This window comes from Galleria mellonella, unplaced genomic scaffold (assembly GCF_026898425.1).
Source record: "Galleria mellonella isolate WM207_F2 unplaced genomic scaffold, CSIRO_AGI_GalMel_v1 utg65, whole genome shotgun sequence".
In the NCBI taxonomy this organism is placed as follows: Eukaryota; Metazoa; Arthropoda; class Insecta; order Lepidoptera; family Pyralidae; genus Galleria; species Galleria mellonella.
In genome coordinates this window covers 7,174,429-7,198,064 of record NW_026442138.1, presented here as the reverse complement: position 1 = coordinate 7,198,064, position 23,636 = coordinate 7,174,429, and the positions used below count along the sequence as shown (strand labels likewise).

Here is a 23,636-nt window from a genome sequence, read left to right as displayed (position 1 = left end):
TTAGAACAAAGATTTTTATTACATATAAACATTAAATTTCTTCACAACCATGTTTGAAAAATTAGATGTACGATTTGCGAGAATACAAGTGGACTGTATGTACGACAAGTTTTTTATATAGATCCAAGAATGCGAAAACCGACAAGTTATTTTAAAAGTACTAGTAAATTACCTAGATTCAAACTTAATTCAAGTGATTTACTCTTTGATTAGCGTAAATTCCTTTTATAACATACTCAAATCACTCAGTTCCCTAAAGCATGCAAAAGTTACCTGAGATTACCTCGTAAATGTTATAAGAACTAAGGATTTCGATTTTGAATCCTCCGATAGACGTTTTAATCTTGAAAATGTCTTTTTAACGATACGAGAAATTATCTTTTGCGTAGTTTATTTAATAAAACAAAAATATTAAATTCTAAAATTAAAGTCTCACGATTTTGAAATTAAATCTTATTGAATACTTTATGAGCGACAACGACATATTCTGTTTCTGTATTTTAGAGCAGACAACAACAACCTTTTTTTTTATCTTTCTACCTCCAATTAAAATTATTAATTGCCACATACAAGAATAAAATGTTTTTATGAATTATCGAGAATGTTGCCATGCAATTATTACATCTAAAGTGAACATACGGTATCATATTTACCCTATTGGGTTTACATCAAAACTTATTCTGTCTTAAAAAGTCTGGAGGTTTTACTTATAAGCTTATTAATTTTTCACAATTAGCAATCCTATACGACGCTATATTTAAAAGCGGTGATTACCAACCATGATATAAATCAAATGAACATACCAACATTATTTTCAACTTATATATTTTTGCTCCATATCATTATTGGTAACAATTAGGTCAGTTATACGTAACACCTTAATACTAAGTTATATACATTTTATTTTGTTGCTATGCCTATCTAAATAGGTACACGCAAACACAACTTTAAACGTATGTAATGTAGTTTTCTGTAAATATTAACTTTGTTCTACTGACATATTTAATATCACAATGTCTGATTGTTTACAAAGTATTCTATTTATATATTTTTTATTAAGAGATTAAATTCAACAAGTCTTTCTGTTTTTTTATTTCTTTATTTTCACAAATGATGATTCATTAATAACAGGGATTTCTTGTTATGTGATCTTTTTACACGATACAAGTTAATATTATCAATTAGGCACCTATTATTATATTAAAACCAATAATTATTATTAATAAAAAAAATAGAAATAGAAAAACATTTATTAAACATTTGATATTACACGTACTTTATAATTATTATTACATTTCTATTAATAACGTAATACGTCATATTCCATAATTTACTAGAAGAAGATTTTGTACAAAAGTCGTTTGCTTGAGCACCTCTGTCCTATTCGTGTTTCTACCGTGAAGCAGTTGTGTTGTGAGATATGGCAGTGAATTTACAGGGTAGCGAGGAATAATACCTTAGTCCTCAGGAATTGCAACGTATGGGGGGTATCATGGGCGAAACAGTATACTCTGTTATGTCCGTGGTACTGCTCATGTCTATAGGCGACAGTTATCGCTTTCCATCAAGTGGGCCGTCAGCTTGTTTGCTTTTATGCAACTTAAAATAAGTTGTATAAAAAAAATACAGCCATAGCACCTTAAAAAACAAATAATATTCATGTCCTGCACACATTTAAAAAAGTTACTAATCTATTTTCGATTATAGTAAGTATACTATTTGTATTACTGTAGATATTTGTAGCGTCACTTTTATTATTTTCTATTATATTCGTCATAAATTAATATAAGCGTCATAAATTATTGTCTAGTCAAAGTATTGTACCAACATACAGAAAGTAATAACAATTTAAAAAAGTTCGGTACCGATAAGGTCTTTTGATTATCCATTAGCTTGTTTTAATCTTACAATTTCAATAATTTATTCTGTTGGTCGAGTTAAAAACTAAACTAAGCACAAAATTTCTACCATCGTAGTCTACTGTTGAACTTAGGCCTTCCCTGTAGACTACAATAATATCTATTGACTACCTACAACAAATTTGAGGTGTTATTCCATCTAGCTGGGATTGTCTTAATACTGCTAATATGCCTAATTCATCTAATAGCCCTATTGCTAACATAATACACTTTCAAATAAACCTCCGAGCAGTTTCTGGAATTCATCATGTTAACTACTGTTTTCATACTCAACTGTCATTTCTCACGTGCGCCTTGCCAGCGCAGACAGGTTTACCATTCCATTTGCACCCATTAAAAATATAACTTTATTAAAATAATAGATTATTTCCATAAAAAACTATATAAACTGTTCAAAGGAATCTATCTATCAGGTGGGCCGTCAGCTTATTTGTCACTATAACAAGAATAAACAAAAAAACGCAAAAAATAAAATATTATTCACAAATACTACAATGTGTTAGGCAATTTTATTATATTATATTGTGACATAACAGATACTTATTTAAAAAAAAAGTTTGTCATAAATAAAATTGGCGCTTAAAATGTGTACAATATATATAGATATGCATAATTTATAATGGCTTAGATTATAAATATTATAATCATTCAATATCAATAGGACAAGGTACGCCCATCCTAGGATTGTACGACCGGGCGAAGTGATATTCGTCTGTGATGTAATAATCGTATTCTCTGTAATTCATTAAATCCTCCAATCGGTTCACGGCGTTGAAGTCCCTAATTTCAGTCAAGACCGGAGGCGCCCTCGTCACTCCTGCTTCTCTGGTCAAATTCCCGAAATATTGATCCTGTAAATATTTTAGTATTTAGTTCGTTATATTCGTACTATATTCAAATATATCTAGGTAGGAGAGAAAGGAATTGTTAGTAATGGAGACGCCATTACTAACAAACTGCCCCATTGGTAGCAATACACCCCGTCAGCTTGACCTCCACGTGGTTCCTCCTGGAAATCATCGTGGTCAATTATAGTGAAATTCGTCACGATGGGCTAACTGACCTGCTTTCATGATCACCTATCATCTCTCACTGGTGCCCTGCCAGCGTATACTGATAGCGCAGGCGGGGTAGCCATTCTATTATCGTTCATTGAAAAAAAAAATACCTAGGTACTCACTTATGTTTCTGTCTTACAAAACTCTACGATTTCAATTTTAACAAAATATTATACCAACGCGATAGTAACCCCTTTCGATTAAAAAATAACAAAAATATTTTAACCTGTTAGTATTGAAGACTGAAACTTATTATTTAAGAAGCATCCAAATCAGTTCAGAGGTAATTTAAAATATTGTGTAAAAAAAGTATAATCGAATTGAGAACACTTTTGAAGTCGTTTAAAAAAAATCCATCTTCGTTTGTAATATTATTCACAAATGATCACATGCATTTTGTAGTTTATGTGGTTTTATTATTTATCTCCTTAACCCTCTTAGACATAGTACAAACGAATCTATGGATAGAAACGTCACTAGCGAGCCCATAAGATAGATTGAGATGGCAGTATGAACTGTCTTCTTTCTCATGTGAGCACTGACTTAATTCTTTCGATAGATTCGTTTGTACCTTGTCTAAGTGTGTTTCTTATTAGTGTTGTCTAATACATTGTATTTCTTACCATAGCTTCGCCAATGGCGTTGATGTCAACAATTCTCTTCCCCCTCGCCTGCAGCGCGTGCGCACGACTGAGCCATGTTTTCAACATGTCGTTCTGATGAGGAAGTTCAAATTTACCCGCTGCTAATAAGGCTGTATATTGTGCCTAAAACAATTTCGAATAATATAAAACTTAAAGTAATACATTTCTATTGCTTAGATTTTATTTTTGCAATAGCAAATAAGTGAATAGTCTACCTAATGAAAAGTGGTAACATCGCAGTAATAAATATATCACGAAATACACTAAATATTTATAGTTATAAAAAAAACCATTAGAGGTAGAGCCTAATGGTTTTTTTTTTTCTAATAGTAATCACTTTTTCGTTGCGCTAACTTATTATGTATGATGTTAGCTTTTTTTATAAATTGACTTAATTTTCTTAGATTTAAAAAGTCTTTATAAGTTCAAGTTATTTATAAATAGATTAGTATAGATAAGTTTGCTGCAGTGAACCAACTGTGCTTGCATTGCTGTTTCAGTTTAAAAGGTGGGCTATGGAGGTGAAATTACAGAATACGAAGGCCTAATGTCGAACGTCTTCAGGAATGGCAACGCATTAAGTGTACCATTATCGCTTTCTATCGGGTGAGATCGTTATCAATTACGGGAACCCTAAATAGAAAAAACCATGGGCATTACACCACTTTCTATCTGGTGAGCCATCAGCACATTTGCCATTCGAAGTATCATAAAGAAATATTTACCTGAGCATCGAGTACTCTATTAATAATTTTTTTCGAGATGCCTACGAACGCCATAGTTGGATACCGTATGTTAACTATATCCTGGTACAGTGGCAGAACAAACTTGCCAGTCTTCGTTACTCCTGTGTTTTCGTCCAAAAACGGAAGAGCCAGTTCGTACCCTGAAACGTATCAATAATATTACTTATAAATAATACTTCTCCGAAAATATAAGTATTAGACTCATATATGACCGACAATTGTTGTCTTATCAGCATTCAGTGAAAACATATCTGTTAATAATTCTTTTGTTGCTTGTCTATGCTCTAGGGGATGGGAATGAGTGATGGAAATGAGATGGGAATAATGCAAAATATAGGAAAGTCTGTGCTGCTAGTATAACATTAAATACAGCACAGTCTAAAGAACTCTTCCCTACCAATTATCCAACGGACATTTCACGAGAAAGTAATCAGTCCCAAAGTTTCTTACATCGTGATAATAATTCTTTTAATTGGTGAATATATTCACCCCACGATAAATGAGGATGAAGTCAAGTAGAGGAGCTATCGATGTGAATTCAGCAAGAATTGACTACTAGACATCGCTAATAACCCCTCAGTCCCTTCTTCACTTTGTAGGTAACAATAGGCGTATGTCGTTCTTTTATGAAAAGAGACCCTTGTCAAGTAGTTCAACATTAGTAGATGGAGGGAAAGGCATTATTAGTAATGAGATCTAACAGCCCCATTGCTAGCAATATATCAGGTGGACCTCCACGCACTTCCCCTTGGAAATGATAGTATTAATGGTTTGTTATAGCTATGGTTATGATTCGTGTACTCTTAGATCCCGGCATAGAATAGGCCACCCCTTCCTTTCCCGTGAATGTCGTAAGAGGTTACTAAGGGAGCTTATATGGAGGGATGGGCAACAGTGTCCCTCTTAAAACATCACCAAAAGCCAAATTGCGGTTGCCAATTCGCCAGCCAAGCGTGGTAACTACTGGAAAAATCCATCTTATGGGGGAAGCTATGTTCAGCAATGGATAATTAACGGCTGGTACAAATATGGCTATGATATTAAATAAATACCTGTACAAAATATCACGTCATCGACATCCTCGTAAGTATCGTCTTGAAAAATAACTCCACTCGTTGTAAATGACTTTATATCTGGTTTCTTGATGTAGCTGTCTGAAAAATCTGGCTGGTTGTATGTTAAATGATGGCTGTGGACCAGTTTGGAAGTTATGTTTGACAAGTGTATAGCCAAATCAAGCCCCGATGGACCGGCTCCCACGAGAAGCACACGACGGTTTGTATACGCTTCTGGCTCTTTGTAGTCGTGACTGTGTATGATGTTGCCTGTAATTTTTATTTAATATACAACATGGAGTCTAAATGATAAGCATTCTTTTAAAGCTTTTTTACGGAACCATTAAATGAAAATGAATCCTTATTCTTAAGACTCAACACTAACTTAATACCTAACTAGATGCGCCATATTAATATAATAATATAATGTAAGCATTAATTAAAATAATTGCAATACGCATCACATAACCGATCAGTGTTGTAACGAAACATATACCTACTTACATAGACTTTTATAGTAATTATCTCACGAGAACGTATTGAGATTAAGTTATTATGTTTGGATGTTTGTTACTTAATTATGGACAGTTGAATACATCTTAATATTTGATGCACAAATAGACCACGCCCTAAATTAACATACATATAATACGATATTTATTCCTAATTGTAGTATCATGCGAACAAAGCCAGAGAAAGTAGTAAGATATAATAATGACGACTTTTAATACCTTTAAATGTGCTTTGTCCTTCGAATTTCGGCCAAACTGGGTTACTGTATTCCCCGGTAGAAACAACTACGAAGTCACACTCTTCTGTGTGGTTATCCCTGGTGTCGGTTCTCATGTATGTCACGTTCCATCTATCATTTGCCCTTTTTATTGATGTCACGTAGCTTCGCAACTGTGAAAAAAAATAATCATTTATTATATACTTAATTTAAACAAAAAAAAAATAAAAATTTGAATAATAATTAAGCTAATATTAAAGGGGGAAAGGTCTAATTACCACACGATGGGCTAATTAATCTGCTTGCTTAGCGCAAGCGGGATTACTGTTACATTTTCACCTATTACAAAGTCTCATTGCTAATAATATATAACATAGTAGATAAGTACGTTATGCTCTTTATACATTTAGCCATTATCTGTAAACTACTAAACATACATATGTATATTGTAAACATTTAATCTTAGAATAACTATCTGAATAACAATTTATTCATTTTCCTACTGCGTCTGTGAACAATGAAGGAATATATCAAGATTTAATGACCATATGTGTGTGGAAATCTCTTATACACTTGGGTACGTGTCTTCCGCTACAACTTTGATTACGTTGCTTTGATAGTGCAACTGTGATACACTTGACTGTTTCAGTGTGGATTATACTCGTATTCTATACTAATGATCCGGCCGGATTCGTACATCCGTGCTAAGTCGTCCATCTACCCGTTTATCTACCCAGACAGAACTTTTAGAAATAATATAGGCTATGTTACTCGCTGATATTGTATCCTATAGCCTTAGATTATATAAATAGTGTCTCCATAGAAATGATTCGAGAAAAACGGGTCCAATTTTTCATACAATTTTACATGATAAATAGTTATGAGTGATTCCTCTATAACTTTTATATGTATTTTTTATCTTATAATTTCTGCATCTTTTAATGCGTAAACACTTACTTTATTTATTAAATAATACGTCAAGATATATTTTATGAGTAAGTATATGGTATATGTAGAACACAAATAAAAAAAACGCGTCAGCTAATTTGGCAATTAGATGACAAAAAGTTGACTCATTTTTTAGGCTCGATGCTCTATCTATATAATCTAAGCCTATGTTACTCGCTTATAATGTAGCTTTCTATAGGTAAAAGAATTTTTAAAATCGAGTTATCTTTTAATTATCCAACATAAACAATAAAATGTTAGATGTTTATAATAGTAGTATAGATTTAAAATTAATATATATTGAACAATAAAAATCTTATTTATACATTAGTAAGTATAATAAATATTAATTACCTGTATAAATTTTATGAGGTCGAATTTTTTGGTAAAAAGCTTTAAATATTTATAAAAACACGTTCCTGTAGGATATGACGGGGTATCCTCCGGAAACGGAAACCCACTGAATTCCATGGTGTGCCGTGGAGTATTTGTCCTGAAAACACGTAATATATAAAAAAATACTTGAATATTTTGTCCCAATGAATTAGAACATCTCCGACCGATATAATGATAATTTTACATTACAGAAAATATCCAGATTCCAACACAATGAATCGCTGAATATACAGTGCTGCCCATGATTCTCATGCGTCTGGACTTAGATTTCGTTCTTATTGTTCTTATAACATCTCTGTTAATACTTTGGAGACAATATATAATAAAATTTACAGACACAACCTAATATCATAACTACATTTAACATAGTACAATTGTTCTTAAATTTACGTATTACGTGACTTGTATTTTATAGCATCATTTGTCATTGATTGTACGTGTGTCATAGAGTTTTCTATATATAGATACTTAATTCTTGTCTAATGTCTATATATCACTATATCAATGTGGTTTATGTGGAGAATCACTATCATTAAATTTTTCTAAACAAAATATAGAACATTGATTTAGAAGTAAACCGCTTATTATTGGTTAGCTTTCTTAATTTTTATCTAAAATTATTAAATTTTATATTGTATATTAAAAAAAATAGTTTGGGAATCGTTACAGACTTATTAAAATGAAAACAAGTGTATGCAATATAATTAAAAATTGTGTTCCACAAATGACTTCAACTTGCTACATAAAAACCAGTTATTTTAATTAAAATACTAATCCATTCAACGGATATTGACGAGACCAATTTGTAAATATATCCTCTCAGATTCTATTCTATTTCTATTAATATATATCCTAGTATTAGGTATTTAACATATGTATATGCATGGGATTATATAATTTTATTTGATTAATGTATATATATATTTTTAATTTTTATATATTTTTAATTTGCAAAAGATACCTTTTTATTTATACAGTACTATCATATCTACTTGTACAACAATTAGTCCATTACCTTAACGTTGTCTTGAAAAGACTGCTCTCAGCAATAAGACTGCCTTACTGTACTTATACAATTGTATCGTTGTATTTGTAAATTGTCTTGCTTATTTCCTATATTGTATAATACAAATAAAGTACTAGTCTAACTAAGTACTCATTCATTCATTCTATTATTAACCTACAATAGTCTTCTTCTGAGCAAACCTTTATAAAACATGACATAAATAAGCAATAAATATTTATACGTTTAAGTAAAGCACGATGTAAATTTCTTAAAAACGTATTAAAAAGTATTAAACACCCCATTCGCTAAAATTTCCGGTTATTCAATTATGTATATATGTAAATGTGCTATGGATCCATACATATTTACATACCTATATACATAATTGGGAATTCAGATCTTGAGTACAAGCATAGTTCCACTCATAAAATTTAATAAAATTTTTAAAAAAGCGTGGCAACTATTGGCAAAACATGGGAAAGGCCTATGCCCAGCAGTGGTCAGTTAACGATTGACATAATAATAATAAACTATAAAAACATAGCGTTTTGTTCTGGGTTGACATCTTCATGTAATAAGTATATTATCTAATAGGAAGTCTTACATTTCCTCTATTCCATTCAAGCGTGCCTGTTACTTTCAGAAAATACGTATTCGAACTCATTTACAATATCTGCACACATTTATACTATATATAATATCTATACAGACCTACATCTTAAAAACATTATAAATGGGAAAGTTTGTTAGTTTATTTGTTTTTTGTTACCTCTTGACAACAATCGTCATTAAATTTTATATGTGTTACAGCGAAAGTAATTAATTAATCACATTAACTAGCTATTTTATATAATATCTTAAAAGACTGGGATAAAGTAATAAGTGTAAATAAAGATTATTACCTTTATTTCAATTATTCTTAAGCATAACTATACGTGTTTGCTACACGTACATTATGCTTATTTTTTAAACACTATAAAATTAAAATAAAATTACATAATGATAGTTTTTCAAAATATTATAATTAAATTCACTGTAGATAATAATTTCCCGTTAATTAACATTGTCATAGATAATAATTTAACTCATAACTAGCCATAACACAAAATATAATTAATTAAATTATAATTAAACCCCACCACAAACCCCACAAAAAACCCGTATTCAATTGTGACACAACCAGTCATGTTGATCTAAAACCTACATTATTGAACAGATTTTGGTAAAATTTCTATGGGACTAATCTCTAAGTACATCCTTTCAGATAAAAATAGAATTTTCCAAATCGGTTTAGAACTGACAGAATTATAAGGGGAAAAATATAAAAAATAGAACCGAATTGAGAACCTATTTCTTTTTGAAGTTGGTTAAAAGAAAAAGTCACATTGACTTACTTTGACCTGCCATTATAAATCATATCGAGATAAAATGAATAATTTATCACTATTGTCTGGATAATTTAAATTGACTAATTTAGTCATTATATATAATAACTAAATTAGCCTGAATATGAAAACAAAACCAGACGATTAATTTTAAAATTATTTTATATAGCTAATTAATCATTATGACATGTAAAATATGTACGTATTATTTGATATAAAGTATTAAATAAGCTACCATTTATATACGAAGAGGTCATGGGTAAAACAAGTACATAATAATGAACGCTTCAGTTAAACGCTACGCTACTAAAGACACTGTTTCGAATCAGTTGTTAATGAATCAAATCACGGCAGAACAACATACGAGCAATTATTAAAGATTTACCGGTAACGTTTTAATTTGATCGTAATTAGCTGTACCTACTTCATAAACGTAGATTGTACATGAATATTCATTATATTAACTAAGTATCTAATTACATATAAACTAGTAGAAGCTGTTTTCTAAGATTTTGAATAAATACTACGTATGTATGTGTTATTACATTATCAACTATCCACTGCGGAACATAGACCTCGTTTGTTACTACTTCGACTAGTTCACACCCTTAGATTATATAGATAGAATGTCTTCATACGAATGCTTCGAGAAAAACGAGTCAAATTTTCCATACAATTTTGCGTGATAGATAGTTATTATTGATTACATAAGATATTTGCCATACCATGCCAACTGTTAACTGTCCATACTGAACATAGACCTCCCCTATAAGGGAGGTTTTGCCAGTAGTTGCCACGCTTGTCTGGTTGGCAACCGCAATTAGGTTTTGGTGATATTTTAAAAGCTTGCTGCCCATCCCTTGCCCATTTAAATCCCTTAGTCCACTCTTACGACAACCACGGGGAAGGAAGAGATGGCTCATTCTGTGCTGAGACCACATGACTTGAAATATTTAATTTAGAAGAAAACATCCCGATAAATTCATATATGCAAGTTACGTAGATGAAGTACAGCTAATATTTCCTATGGACAGTTACGCGGATGTAGAAACGGATACTGCTAATATGTCCTATATTTACATTCAACTCTGCTTTTGTCGATTTACTATAACAATAATTTACCTAACCACAATTCACATTATGGTCATTTTCTTAATTTATAAATTCACCAACCAATTGGTTTTTCTAATTGAATGAGCCATTCACTGATCTTTCAACTTGTCATCTTATTTTAGAAACATATATATAATTATACTATTAATATATATTTGACACAGTATATCCTTAACAGTAATTCACGACAGTGATATGAATGAGACAAACCAGAAATATAAACTGGTCCTCATTATGATGAATATTTCATAACCAACCAAAAACCAGTTATTTTGCTGTAATCTCAGAAAGTATAATTATCTAATATCCGCGATTTCACTAATATACTGCACAAATAAAAATATTATGTATTATAATATTAATTTTAAAATGCGAATTTTATAGAAATGACTACGATTATTTTATGCACAGGTATAAATATATATAGGACAAGGGCAATAAATATAATTTTAATAATCCCTATTAAAAAAAAACATATAACACTTATTTATAAGTTTCCACTCGATGTAATTCAAACTATATCGAGAACAATAATAAAAAAAGAATATTTTTTTACAATTTACAAAAAAAGAACATATTACGATGATGACTCCATTCAATAATTAATACATTGCATAGTTAATTTAATCTAGATAAAGATAATTAATAAATTATATTGCATGTAAGAATTTATATATAATTTTTATATATTATGAGTAGGCTAATAATAACCTAATAATCACTCTTGATATTAAGAAGATAACAAACGAGTATAAAGTTTTGCCTGAACAATATGATGGACGGCCAAATATCCTCATTATAAAACTCTTGTACGTAATCTACAATTATTGTCAACACAGTTCGGTTTTCCCAATGAAATCAGATTTTCCATTAACTCGAAACCAAATGAGTCACAAAAAATACTAATGAATTAAACTGATCCTCATGCTATATAACATTTATGTTTTGTTATTGAAATCTGGCAATGTCTGTATTATCTTTTGTTATAATACATGTGTAATACAGACAGTATTATCTATTGTTTTTCAAAAATATTTAAACAATCTTCAGTATTCCTGAAGACTTATTTGTAAAGTGCTCTTATAGCGAACCCTAATGTTAACCATAAAATATTGTGCACATAAATCTACCACTAAATATTTTACTCACTTCATATTTTAATTTCGGTGATCATCTTATTTCAAAAAAGCAGTTGTAAATATTCAGAAATTTAAAAGCGATGTTTGTATATTACTCAATCAGATTTAACTGGACGAACAAATTTGAATGAAATTTGATACGCGAATAGGTCATATTCCAACTTTACGCACACTGATTCACTAGTTAAATCATATAGTTTTTCAGATACGTACCTTAAATTCTTATACATGCTGGTGAAGAGCGGCAGACCGTCTTCATCGGTACCGACATGAGGGTCGAATCTCCACGTACCGCCGACATGTCGAGATGCTTCGAACACCGTGTAGTTGACGCCGTACTCCTGAAGGTATCTGGCGACAGCCAGACCTGAGTACCCGGCGCCGATCACACATGCTCGCTCTATCGGTTTACTCTGGAAGTCAGAAATGTTTCACAAATAAATATAAGACTTCATTCCAGAAATGAATCCACGTAGGAATCAAAACGAATCCATTCATTTATTCGTTGTAATCAAAATATTATCGGCGAAATGTTAAAACAATGATAATTATAATTGATGACAAATATTCTTTTTATTTAAACTAACCTCAAGTTTGACAAAATTTGTATGAGATTAGTACGGATGTAAACTGTATCGATTGTTAAATACATGTAAGAGTTAAGGGTTATAATATACGCAAAATAAGTTATCAAATTTTATATTTCTTCCTTTTTGAAGTCAATTAAAAATACCATATATATTATATTATAGCTAAAGTTGTGCACTACTATGTTTGTTTTTACATTTTAATAACCTTTTGTGTACAATAAAGAATAAAATTTGCTTTAATAAAATTTTATGAAAATATAAACAAACAATTAGTTGATCCGACCATAAGACAATCAGCTGTTGACCAATCAAATAAATTGTCGTTTAATATCAAAATTGAATATTTCGATTCGTCACTATTTTAATTTCCTTTTCATTAATTCCTAGTAAAACCATACGCTTAGTATAATCTAAAATTAAAACAGACGACCTATATATTTCTTGCTATGTCATGATTGATGATTCCCTTTCAATCCCTACTATCCTTTCTAATATTATAAATGTGAAAGTGAGTTTATCTGTTACATTAAAGCGCCTTAACGGCTTAACCAATCACTATGAAATTTTATATACACGTACTGTATGAAATGGAGGAGATTATAAACTACTTTTTATCCCGGTCAGTAAACATATCCCGACCACGCGGAAGAAGTCGCGGGTAATAAAAGGTAATATTAAATAAATAAAACTTGAATGAAAGTTAACTTGTATTACGTGCTATTTCCGCGTATCGTAGTGACATACAACTTAACATAATCGTCGTCACGCTAGTGGGTTAACAACTTTTATTGCACTTAACAAGAATACCTAATTAGATACTTATAATAATATACATATATATATATATATATATATACCTCTACGGAGATCCATCTCTCATTGGATGGTCTTATTATTATACATTATTACCATTCCATTTACCCTTAATCATCTGTTATCCTCATTAACCCTTAAATACCTGAAGTTTCAAATTTGATACCGGGGTTATAAATTGCATTGGGCGTCTACAATCGATTTTATTTTAATATTTAGCTGTTTACATGTTACCAAATGTTTTTTTTTTTTTTCAAATTAAATATATAAAAATATCGTTTTAATTTTTATACTATTTTTTCCCATTAGTAAACACAGTAAAGGGTACATTTATATATTTTTTAATTTGATTTAAAAAATCAGGCTTTTAAGGGTTAAAAACTACACTTGTCTAGCATGTTTTCTTTTATACTTTTGTTGTCAGTAGTAGTAACTTTTTCCTTACAATTTTAAGTATTTTAGATAAAAACGTTTTAGAGTTTCCCGAATATACTGAGTAAAATTTTTATATATCCTTTACATAAAAAATAGTCTATTTGTATAATCGCTAGTAGGTAACTTTATAGAAAATAGCAATCTATTTTCCATATAATTGTAACAATTATATGATTTCTTTGTTACAATTATCGAGATTTTGATTGCGTTCAACGTGTAATAAAATGTGTAACGATGTTCTGTTACCATTATGCACATAGAAATTAAATTAATTACACGATTAAATGAAAACAATATATAGATAGATTATTTCCTCCAAAAGATTACAGTAGTAAGCTTATTATGGATAGATACAAACAATTACTAGAAATATTTCACACTGAGAAAACAATGAGCGACCTTATCGCCAAAAGCGATCTCTTCCAGACATTGAATAGGGAGGAGTACCTAGTTATAAACAGTTTGATTGATTGGCACATTGAAAATTATATTATATTTATATACATATAGAGATGAAATTCATATAATAATATAAATACATATATCCCTACTTTTTATTAAATTTGATTATTTCTTTCGAATATTTCGTTGGTTGTTCGGTACCTTTGATACTCAATTACAGTCTGTTTCTCTCAATGATAATTCTTACACGTTAGTATGCACCGCTGACATGACCATGTAACCTCATTTTCACCTTACATAAGGTGGGCGGCACTTGTTTTCCAATTTTACAATCACTGCTCTTTAAAACAGCGTTGACAGTAAGCTATATTGATTAACATGACTCTTACAACCGAACGTATGTATAGACATATGAATTAACATATTTGTTTACGAGTGTTCTATCAATATATCTACAGTTCTGCGTTGAGTAGAAATTGTTATTATAATATCACTGTCATTATAGCTTTGGTATCTCATTTATTAACGACTAGTTTTAAAAATTAAAGCTCTAAGCAGAGATGTGAATTATTTTATATTTGAAATACTTTTTTTCTAAACGTATTTTGTATTTTATTTGAAATACTTTATATAAATATTTATTATTTATAAAATACAAAATAGTTTTGTTACATTTTTAATTCAATTTTCCAATTTTTCATTCTTAAATCCAAGATTACCTCATTTGTGAACGAACTGATCGTGATCGTAGTGTTGTCATCGTCATTGTATCTTGAAAATACGTATTTTGCATTTTGTATTTAAATACTTTTATTTAAAACTGTATTGTATTTCTATTTGAAATAGTGCTAACAACTTTGCGTTTGCATTTTGTATTTAAATACTTTTACTGAACAATTTTTTACATATCTGGCTCTAAGAAGTAATAACAAACTCATTGTCACTTTGGGTAAATATACTTATACTCGTACATATAATAAAGTTTTAACCAGATGAAGTCCATACAATTTATAGGAGATATTCATAAAAAACTACTATAAGTACAATAGAAGTCAAGACAATTTTTTTTTTATATTTTTATCGTATGTATGTTTTCACAGTTCCTGAAAGTTAAACTAGTTTTTTTTATTTTCATAGTCCAAATACAAGTAGACTATTTCATTGGTTTCAAGCAAAAATGTATATACTTTTTTAATATTATGAACTAGCTTTTGACGCGTTTTCGTAGGCGTGGATTTTGGATGTAGATAAACCAAAATCCTGTGTTCATAATATTAATAAGGATATCTTATCTTCAGAATGCAAATTAAATACATATCGTCAACTTATATTATACTTGCACTAGGTACCTAATTAAAAAATATAGAGGGGAAAGGGTTTGTTAATAAAATAGAATCTAGCAACTGCCTCGTGGTTTTCCTTGAAAACCGTCGTAGTTAATTCTTGTGGATACGATATGTGAGTGGTAACGATATTTAATTCTAATTATCAAGAAAGCTAAGACAAGTAAATAGTTAAATAGTCAAGAATAATAATTACCAATAATATAATATAATAGGAGTGATATTTGACAATTTTCAATAATACCTACAATTTATTTGATGCAAACGAATTACCGGATCTACCGCTGAACCGCACAGGATATACAGTTGTCATGATTGATAGTGATAAAATAGAAATGACATAGTTATGTTGTCTAACAACTCCAAAATTGATTATCGTCATTAAGTCAATTATGTTGTACAGGATTTTTTTTATTACAGAAAGAACGTCTAAAAATCTTTGTTACACGTTTTATATGTATATCTAATACAAAAATTAGGTATGTAAATAATATAATAGATATAGTCAAATGTAAAAAGTCGCAATATAGATTTGAATTTTAAACCTAATTTTATCTCGGTACTACATAAATATTGGTCATTATGTCCTATACATATACAAGTAGGTAATATATATTTGCTACAGTAGATATACAAATATTTATTATTCCTATCAAATATCTTAATAAGAGAGCGGGTTAGCCTTGCGCTCTGTAATATGCATATTACACCAACAAGAAACATATTTAACAGTTAGAACTAGTAATTATGAACCAAAACTACTTTTTAAGTGCTTTGATAAACATATTATTGCATTTTAGTCGACTCCAAAAAGAATTGTTCTCAATTCATCTATGTTCTTCTTTATGTGTATATACATAATATCTTCGCAAATTCTGAACCGTTTTTATTATACAAATTACTACTTCCATGTGAGTTCTTTAAGCTGCTGTTGGCCTTTGCGGAACTAAATTGCTTATTGCGAAGTAAAACCTATAAATACTTTTAGATAAACGATTCCGAGTTCTAAATTCAAATATTTCTATTAGTCAGCATTACTATAGTCATGCTGTGTATAAGGCTAATGTACTTTTAATGGGGAGAAGAGATTAAGTATATAGTGTACAAATAATTTACTAGTCTTTAGAATTTCTTTCATAATTCTAACGTCAAGCCCGTATTTCAAACAAACTTTCATGGTAAGTAGAGAGGTAGTATTTTCTACATGTACGTAACTCGTTGACAGTTGTATAATACCATGACATGACAAATTTACCTCCTCCAGAAGCTTACCCGTAAATGCCATGCTTAGATTATGATGCCATGCTTTTGAAAAGTGCCAAGTAGGTATATACGTAACTTCTGTGTGAACAATCAAACAATGGGCACTGAATACGTATGGTTTGGCTCTCGACAATCAAAAGTTTTATTTATTTTATTTTTTGTAAAATTTTATAGTGGTTTTAGGGTTCTTAAAAATATTTGAGATTTTATGTCGACGATGTCCAGATCTTGAAAAGGTGATGATGCATGATTTAAAATCTTTGTAACTTGAATTTTTTACCATAAATGCTTAATCCTTGCTTATATTTCTTATACTCTAAGTCCCAATCATTACATTTCATTCTCTCGCTGCTAATCACAAAAACTGATCGTCATAAGCAATAATTACATATTCCCACTAGGCATGGGTAAAAATCAGTACTTTTTTTATACCACTGAAGTGGAAAACAAGCATACGGCTCACCTGATGGTTAGTGGTTACCGTAGCCTACGAACACCTGTAATACTAGAGGCATACTATAATTTAGAGGTATACTGCTCCAATATCTATATATTGGGTTCCTCTGTAAATTGATACCGAAAAAAAGGTAATCACCCATTTCGATATCTCCTATACCAGTCGGACATCTCTATTATTAATATTATATACTGGACAACTGCTATATAACATATATTTTATTAGGCCAATATATAAATATTGTAATTAGATATTGCTGATGTATTATATTACTCATCCCTAATTCCCACAATAGTCAATACTCATAGTTGCTAGACACTACTGACTCAAAATACAACGACACCTTTTTACCATATTATTGAATATAAGAGAAAAGATTTGATTATTTGTTTGCAAAAAAATTATTTCACCTATAGGTGAAATGATTTCTATAGAAATCTACGTTATCAGCGAGTAACATAGGCTATGTATTATTTTCGATAACCCTATCAAGCTGTGCGAAGCCGGGCCGGATCACTAAGTAGTATTATATTATCTGTGACTAAGTCATTATATAAACTACTAATCTATTCAAAAACATATCATAAGCAGAAACGATCTCTAAGATTTCTTTCATACGAATTAATATTAATAAAATAATAAATTTAGTGCAACTAGTAGTATATGGTGGCTCTATTTTCAAGTTGAAAAATTTATTCACATACACAATTGTTTATTTGCTAAACCATTCTCGGTGTTGAATTTATTTAGTCATAATTCATTAACAAAATCAACGAATAAGACAAAGTTCTGTTCAAAAGGTGTACATTCATTTTCCTTAATTGAATCTTGACCTGCTTGGTTTTTTTACCTAAGATACATGGGTACCTGAGAAGGTACCTACTTATATGTACAATTCACGAAAATAGCGGACTACAAAAGATGTCAAGGATTACTTGTGTATGAGTATCGGTGAGTAAGTTTCCCATAAACAAGCTATTAATTCATGTTCGTATTTAGCCATAATTATACGTGTCCATGACACAGCTGCTCAGTTATGCTTCACAGCATGGATCCATTATTTCACGAAATAAAACCGTCTTTTTTTTAATATAAGTGTAGTCATAAATTTTAGGTCGGCTGACATTCACTGGTATTTTATTTTTCTAAATAAATTTTATTTTCCCAAATGGAATAATACAATAAAATATTAATAAGTGCTATACATACAATTACATCAATCACCTGATCTTCAAGCTAGGATACCCTGTGTTATGAGAAACTAGCTAGCGAACATCTGGTGACACAATCCACAACACCTAGATCCTACTTGTAAACTGGCTTGACTGGGAATCAAAACTGAGATCGCATTTACGACAAGCACTACCACTACTGCGCCACAGAAGTCATCTATGTTAATTCGTTAAAATGCTATTTATTTATTTATTATTCACTTGAAACATGAGATACATGGTGTTACAACAAGCATACGTACATGTTTCGATATACACAGACATGTAAATGTTGGATACATTTTATATATTTAAAAGAAAATGAGAAATTTAAAAAAATAATTCAAAATAAAATTATCTATGTTAATTTTCCGTAATGCAGTATGTTAGCACTTCATCCCGCGATTGTCATAGGTAATAGGCAAGGTAACAAAACACCATACACATACACCGTACGAGAAGAAAGATGAAATTGCATAATTAGGTTTCGGATAAATACAAAATTATGTACATATTTCTAGATCGAATCCGTCGCTAAATTAATAACGTGATTTACGCGTGTACGTACGACCAAATCCGACACTGATACAAGAAAAAAATTTTGACCCAAGAAAATAGTTTTGAGGAATAAAGTTTATTGAAACTAAGAAAGTTTATTTGATTTAAGTATTATTTTTCTTTATGCTAAATAATCAAATTCTTGAAAATGTCTTTCTTGGATCAAGTAAATTTTTTTACCTGCGCATGGACGAGTCATAAGTTTATATTTTTTTCGTTAATTTGTATTTACATAAAAATAATTATCATTATTCTTAATGAATCTATCTTTATAACTTTATTTTCTTTTACTGAGGTAGTTTTCGAACCCCCCCCCCCCTCCATAGAGGCTTAACCCCCTGGGGGATCAATACCCACACGTTAAAAATCACTACTCTACATCAAAGGATTCACTCTACCATGACACGTGTCACAGATATTTCTGGCACGTGATCCCTATTGCTTTACCTATTAAAAACTATTTAACCTAGTTTTAACATTTTGTTTTCTAATATATGGCTACGTAATTTTAAACTTTAACTAGATACTTATTACACCATATGTAAATTTAAAACTAATATATCTACGTAGTTTCAATAAATCCCTTTATCCAAGCATCTACGAATTAATTAGTTATGAATCTTCTTGTTATTTATGAAAAACTTATCTGCTTATTTGTGTTCCCGTACAATACCAGTAATTATAAATATATATAATACTAGCGGCCCGTCCCGGCTTCGCACGGGTGGACATTTTTACAACATTTTAAACAGAGGTTATTGTGACATAACGATAATAGTTGGACATATAGTATCGCATGGTTTTTTTGTAGTTATTGATATTTTCTTCAATATTGTAGTACAAATTTTTGTTCTATCAGCAATTATAATTTCCGCAGCGCACGCGACAAAAGATATTTTATAGCATATTTTACACCTTGAGCTACGTTACTAAAATTTTAATAAGAATCCCTAATCTTTTCTAGCAATAATAAGCCTATGTTACTTAGCGTGAATGTAGCTTTCTAATGGTGAAAGAATTTTTTAAAACGGCAAAGTAGTTTTTAAGTTTATTCATTACAAACATACACACACAAAAATACAAATCTTTCCTCTTTATAATATTAGTGTAGATAATAAACTAGCTTTTTGTCTTCTATTTAGTACAAGTGGATTTCAGCAGTTGATAACACAATAAAAGAGAGTACTTCTAGATGGCTTATCTAGATGAAACATATACCAGATTTTAAATTTGACCCTCAGGAACGCAATTGTGAAAATAACGCCCAATTTGGAGTTATTTTCACAATTGCCATGAAATGCCATGCCATGAATGCCAGAACAAATATACAGACAGATAGACACACCGACAGACAATCAAAATTGCTAATATGATTGATTTGGCTTCTATTGCCATTATTAAAACCCCTTATAACATTTTTTCTAAAATATCTCCCACGTACAAAAACATTATTTATTTTTTTTATTTAATTCTTTATTGTACACACTATAAGAATATGACAGAGATAATCAAAAGTACAAAGGCGAACTTAACTTTGATAGAGTTTTCTTCCAGCAAACCCAAAGTGGAAAGGAGCATCAATGTCAACGGATACAGCAGAGTATAAATATTATGACAATTTTTAAACAGACAAAACCGTACAAATATACATACACAAACATACACAAAACATCGTTAAGTTTCAATTTTATTATGTACCTATGATATTTTATTATTGAATAGTATACTTTCATTTAATTAGCTAAAAAATTTATTATACGTAACAATGTATTTACTCGTATATATTCTAATAAATATATAGACACAGTCAGTAATATCTAATATCGTTCTCAATTAAAAAAAACCTTATGATAAATGTCGGAGGGGCACAATTCAGTAGGTACACAAAACAAATGTACATATCTCTCACTGCGACACGAAGGACAACAATAGAAGAATTTCAAATGGATTCTAATATCAAACCTTGCATATACGAACTTTTCTTGTGGTTTTTCTTTAATGCAAGATAAAAGCTTTGTGATTACGGAAAAAAAAATATATAGACGAATAGATTTCGTCCTACGTTTCATGTCGGATATTTATGGAAACGTGCCTTTTAAGGCGCGTGAGTCTACATAGTAACTAAGAGACACTATGCAGGCTTATACCAGTTGCGAAACACTTCCCGCTTTGCCTTTATTTGCAATAAATATGCACCATGATTGCTTGATGTTCTCATGCATGAAATTCTCTAGCATAATATTTACACTGATAGAAACCAAGAATCGTTCATGTGAATAATCACAACACTAAACCTATATTCAATTGGTAATTTTATTGTAGAATATACAGGATTAAATGGATAATACTGTAATATAAGTTACTTGTTCATTGTAATGTATGTATGTATGTAGTATATGTAATATATTACGACTTAAATAAAAATATCAATCAATCTATTAATATATATATATAAATATATATATATAAATATATATATATCATGGGCGAAACAGTATACTCTATTATGTCCATGGTACTGCTCATGTCTATAGGCGACGGTTACTACTTTCCATCAGGTGGGCCGTCAGCTTGTTTGCCATTCTAAGTAGTATATAAAAATATATATATATATATATATATATATATATATATATATATATATATAAATGTAGATAAATTAACATGTTTTTTTTAATTTAAGTATACATCTCGTGTGTATACTTTTTTCGTAGATTACGTCATAACTTAAACAAGTTTATTACGTTTACACCTTGTTCTTAGCTATACATCCTATCATTCTGTTTCTATCTAATTTCGCATTTCTGTCATTCTCAAATACTTCTATTTATATATGGCTTTAATAAGCGAACGATCGGCTCTAAGCTTTCACACAGTTTCTTCGCGAAAATTACTATTACGAATATTATTTCGTCCTTTTCGATTAAAATATTGATTTTTTTTTTATTATTAATTGTGCTCAATGAACCATGTACGCAATGATTGTATTTGAAAAGATATTTTTTTACTTAATTTAAAGCGCGTTTTTAACCTAACTGATTATCAACCATTTTTTAATTCATTCATTCATAATCATTTTTTAATAATATCTACCGACCTGGCTGCCTAGGTCAGTTACCTATTTGAATAATATTTATTAATTATATATAATTAATAATATTTCAAAATAAGTAAATTTTATCTGCTGTTTCATACGCAACTAGCGGTGCGGCCCTACTTTGCATAGATAAAAAGAATTTTCTAAAATAATATATAGTCTGTATCACTCCCTGATAATGTAGCATTCTATAGGTGATAGAATTTTTAAAATCGGTTGTGTAGTTTTTGTGTTAATTCATTACAAACAAACAACCAAATCTTTCCTCTTTATAATATTAGTATAGATATAGATTAATTTTAATTACTTGTATACATTCATCAACGATCCCTTTTTTAAGGGTGAGACCCTCCCTGAAAAAGAATCCTAAATATACCAACACATAGAAAGAGGACGAATTTGATTTTTTTTTATTGTTCACTATTATTTTTATGAAAGAAAAATAATGTATTGGGATCAACTATTTTGCTAGTATTAAGTACTTACGTGTTCTTTTTTACAATATAAATCAATAACACAATTTTTTAATAGATAGGTAAATATGCACCTATAAGTATGAACATAGTTATCTATCTATAACACAAACAAGTTTTGATGTTTACATCAAAATATCGAAACAATAAGAGGAAAATAGGATAAATACTTAGAAAAATCACGTACCACTGTGAGTACATCTGTAACTTCTAATATTAATGTTAGCACACATAATAAAGTTGCACTCGACCATATATTGGTCATTATTAAAAAAAATATATAAAAATTAAAAAAGACGCGATTTTAGCGGGAAACGCGGTAGCCGACTGCCTACTTGCATATAAAGGCAGTGAATAACGAACTAACGAGCGACCACTCGGACTCGGGAACGCCGGGGCTGACGGCTGAAGAAAACGAGGTGGTGGGTAAGACCAGCTTGATGACCTTGACCGTCAAGGCTCACTGGCTCACATACACATAGGTACCACTATGTATTGATGGCAAAAAATGAGTTAATCGTCACTCTATTGTGTTTATAGCATTAAACCTCAATTTTCTCATCACCTGCCATTATTAACTAAGTAGGTATCTCGTAATTGAAAACGTCAACGCATTAAGTTACCTTTCATTCAAATTAAGTAATAATTGTATTATTACGTATTATTATATATCATATAAACAAAATATATAAATATTAAAATTTTCCGTCACATGAATCGTCTTATTAACGCACCCATGTCACAAGTATAAAAAAGTAAAACCTTAAAAACATAAAAAATATCTTATTATAAGTTAAAAAAAAAAACAAAACCCCAAGTATTTATTGGCCTGTTTATAGGTATTTTGAATAACTT

At 30.1% G+C, this 23,636-nt stretch overlaps 1 protein-coding gene across 1 annotated transcript; it reads right to left on the bottom strand.

Moving 5' to 3' along the window:
- Positions 1-1,234: 1,234 nt before the first annotated feature.
- LOC113519654 (senecionine N-oxygenase-like) lies at positions 1,235-23,160 on the bottom strand. The gene is made up of 8 exons (XM_026904806.3): positions 22,969-23,160; positions 12,353-12,552; positions 7,455-7,593; positions 6,154-6,325; positions 5,420-5,692; positions 4,347-4,507; positions 3,601-3,744; positions 1,235-2,770 (listed from the first exon to the last, which is right to left on the bottom strand). The coding sequence occupies exons 1-8, from the start codon at positions 23,044-23,046 to the stop codon at positions 2,564-2,566; spliced, it is 1,374 nt and encodes a 457-aa protein (XP_026760607.2). The 5' UTR covers positions 23,047-23,160; the 3' UTR covers positions 1,235-2,563.
- Between the last annotated feature and the right edge of the window lie 476 nt (positions 23,161-23,636).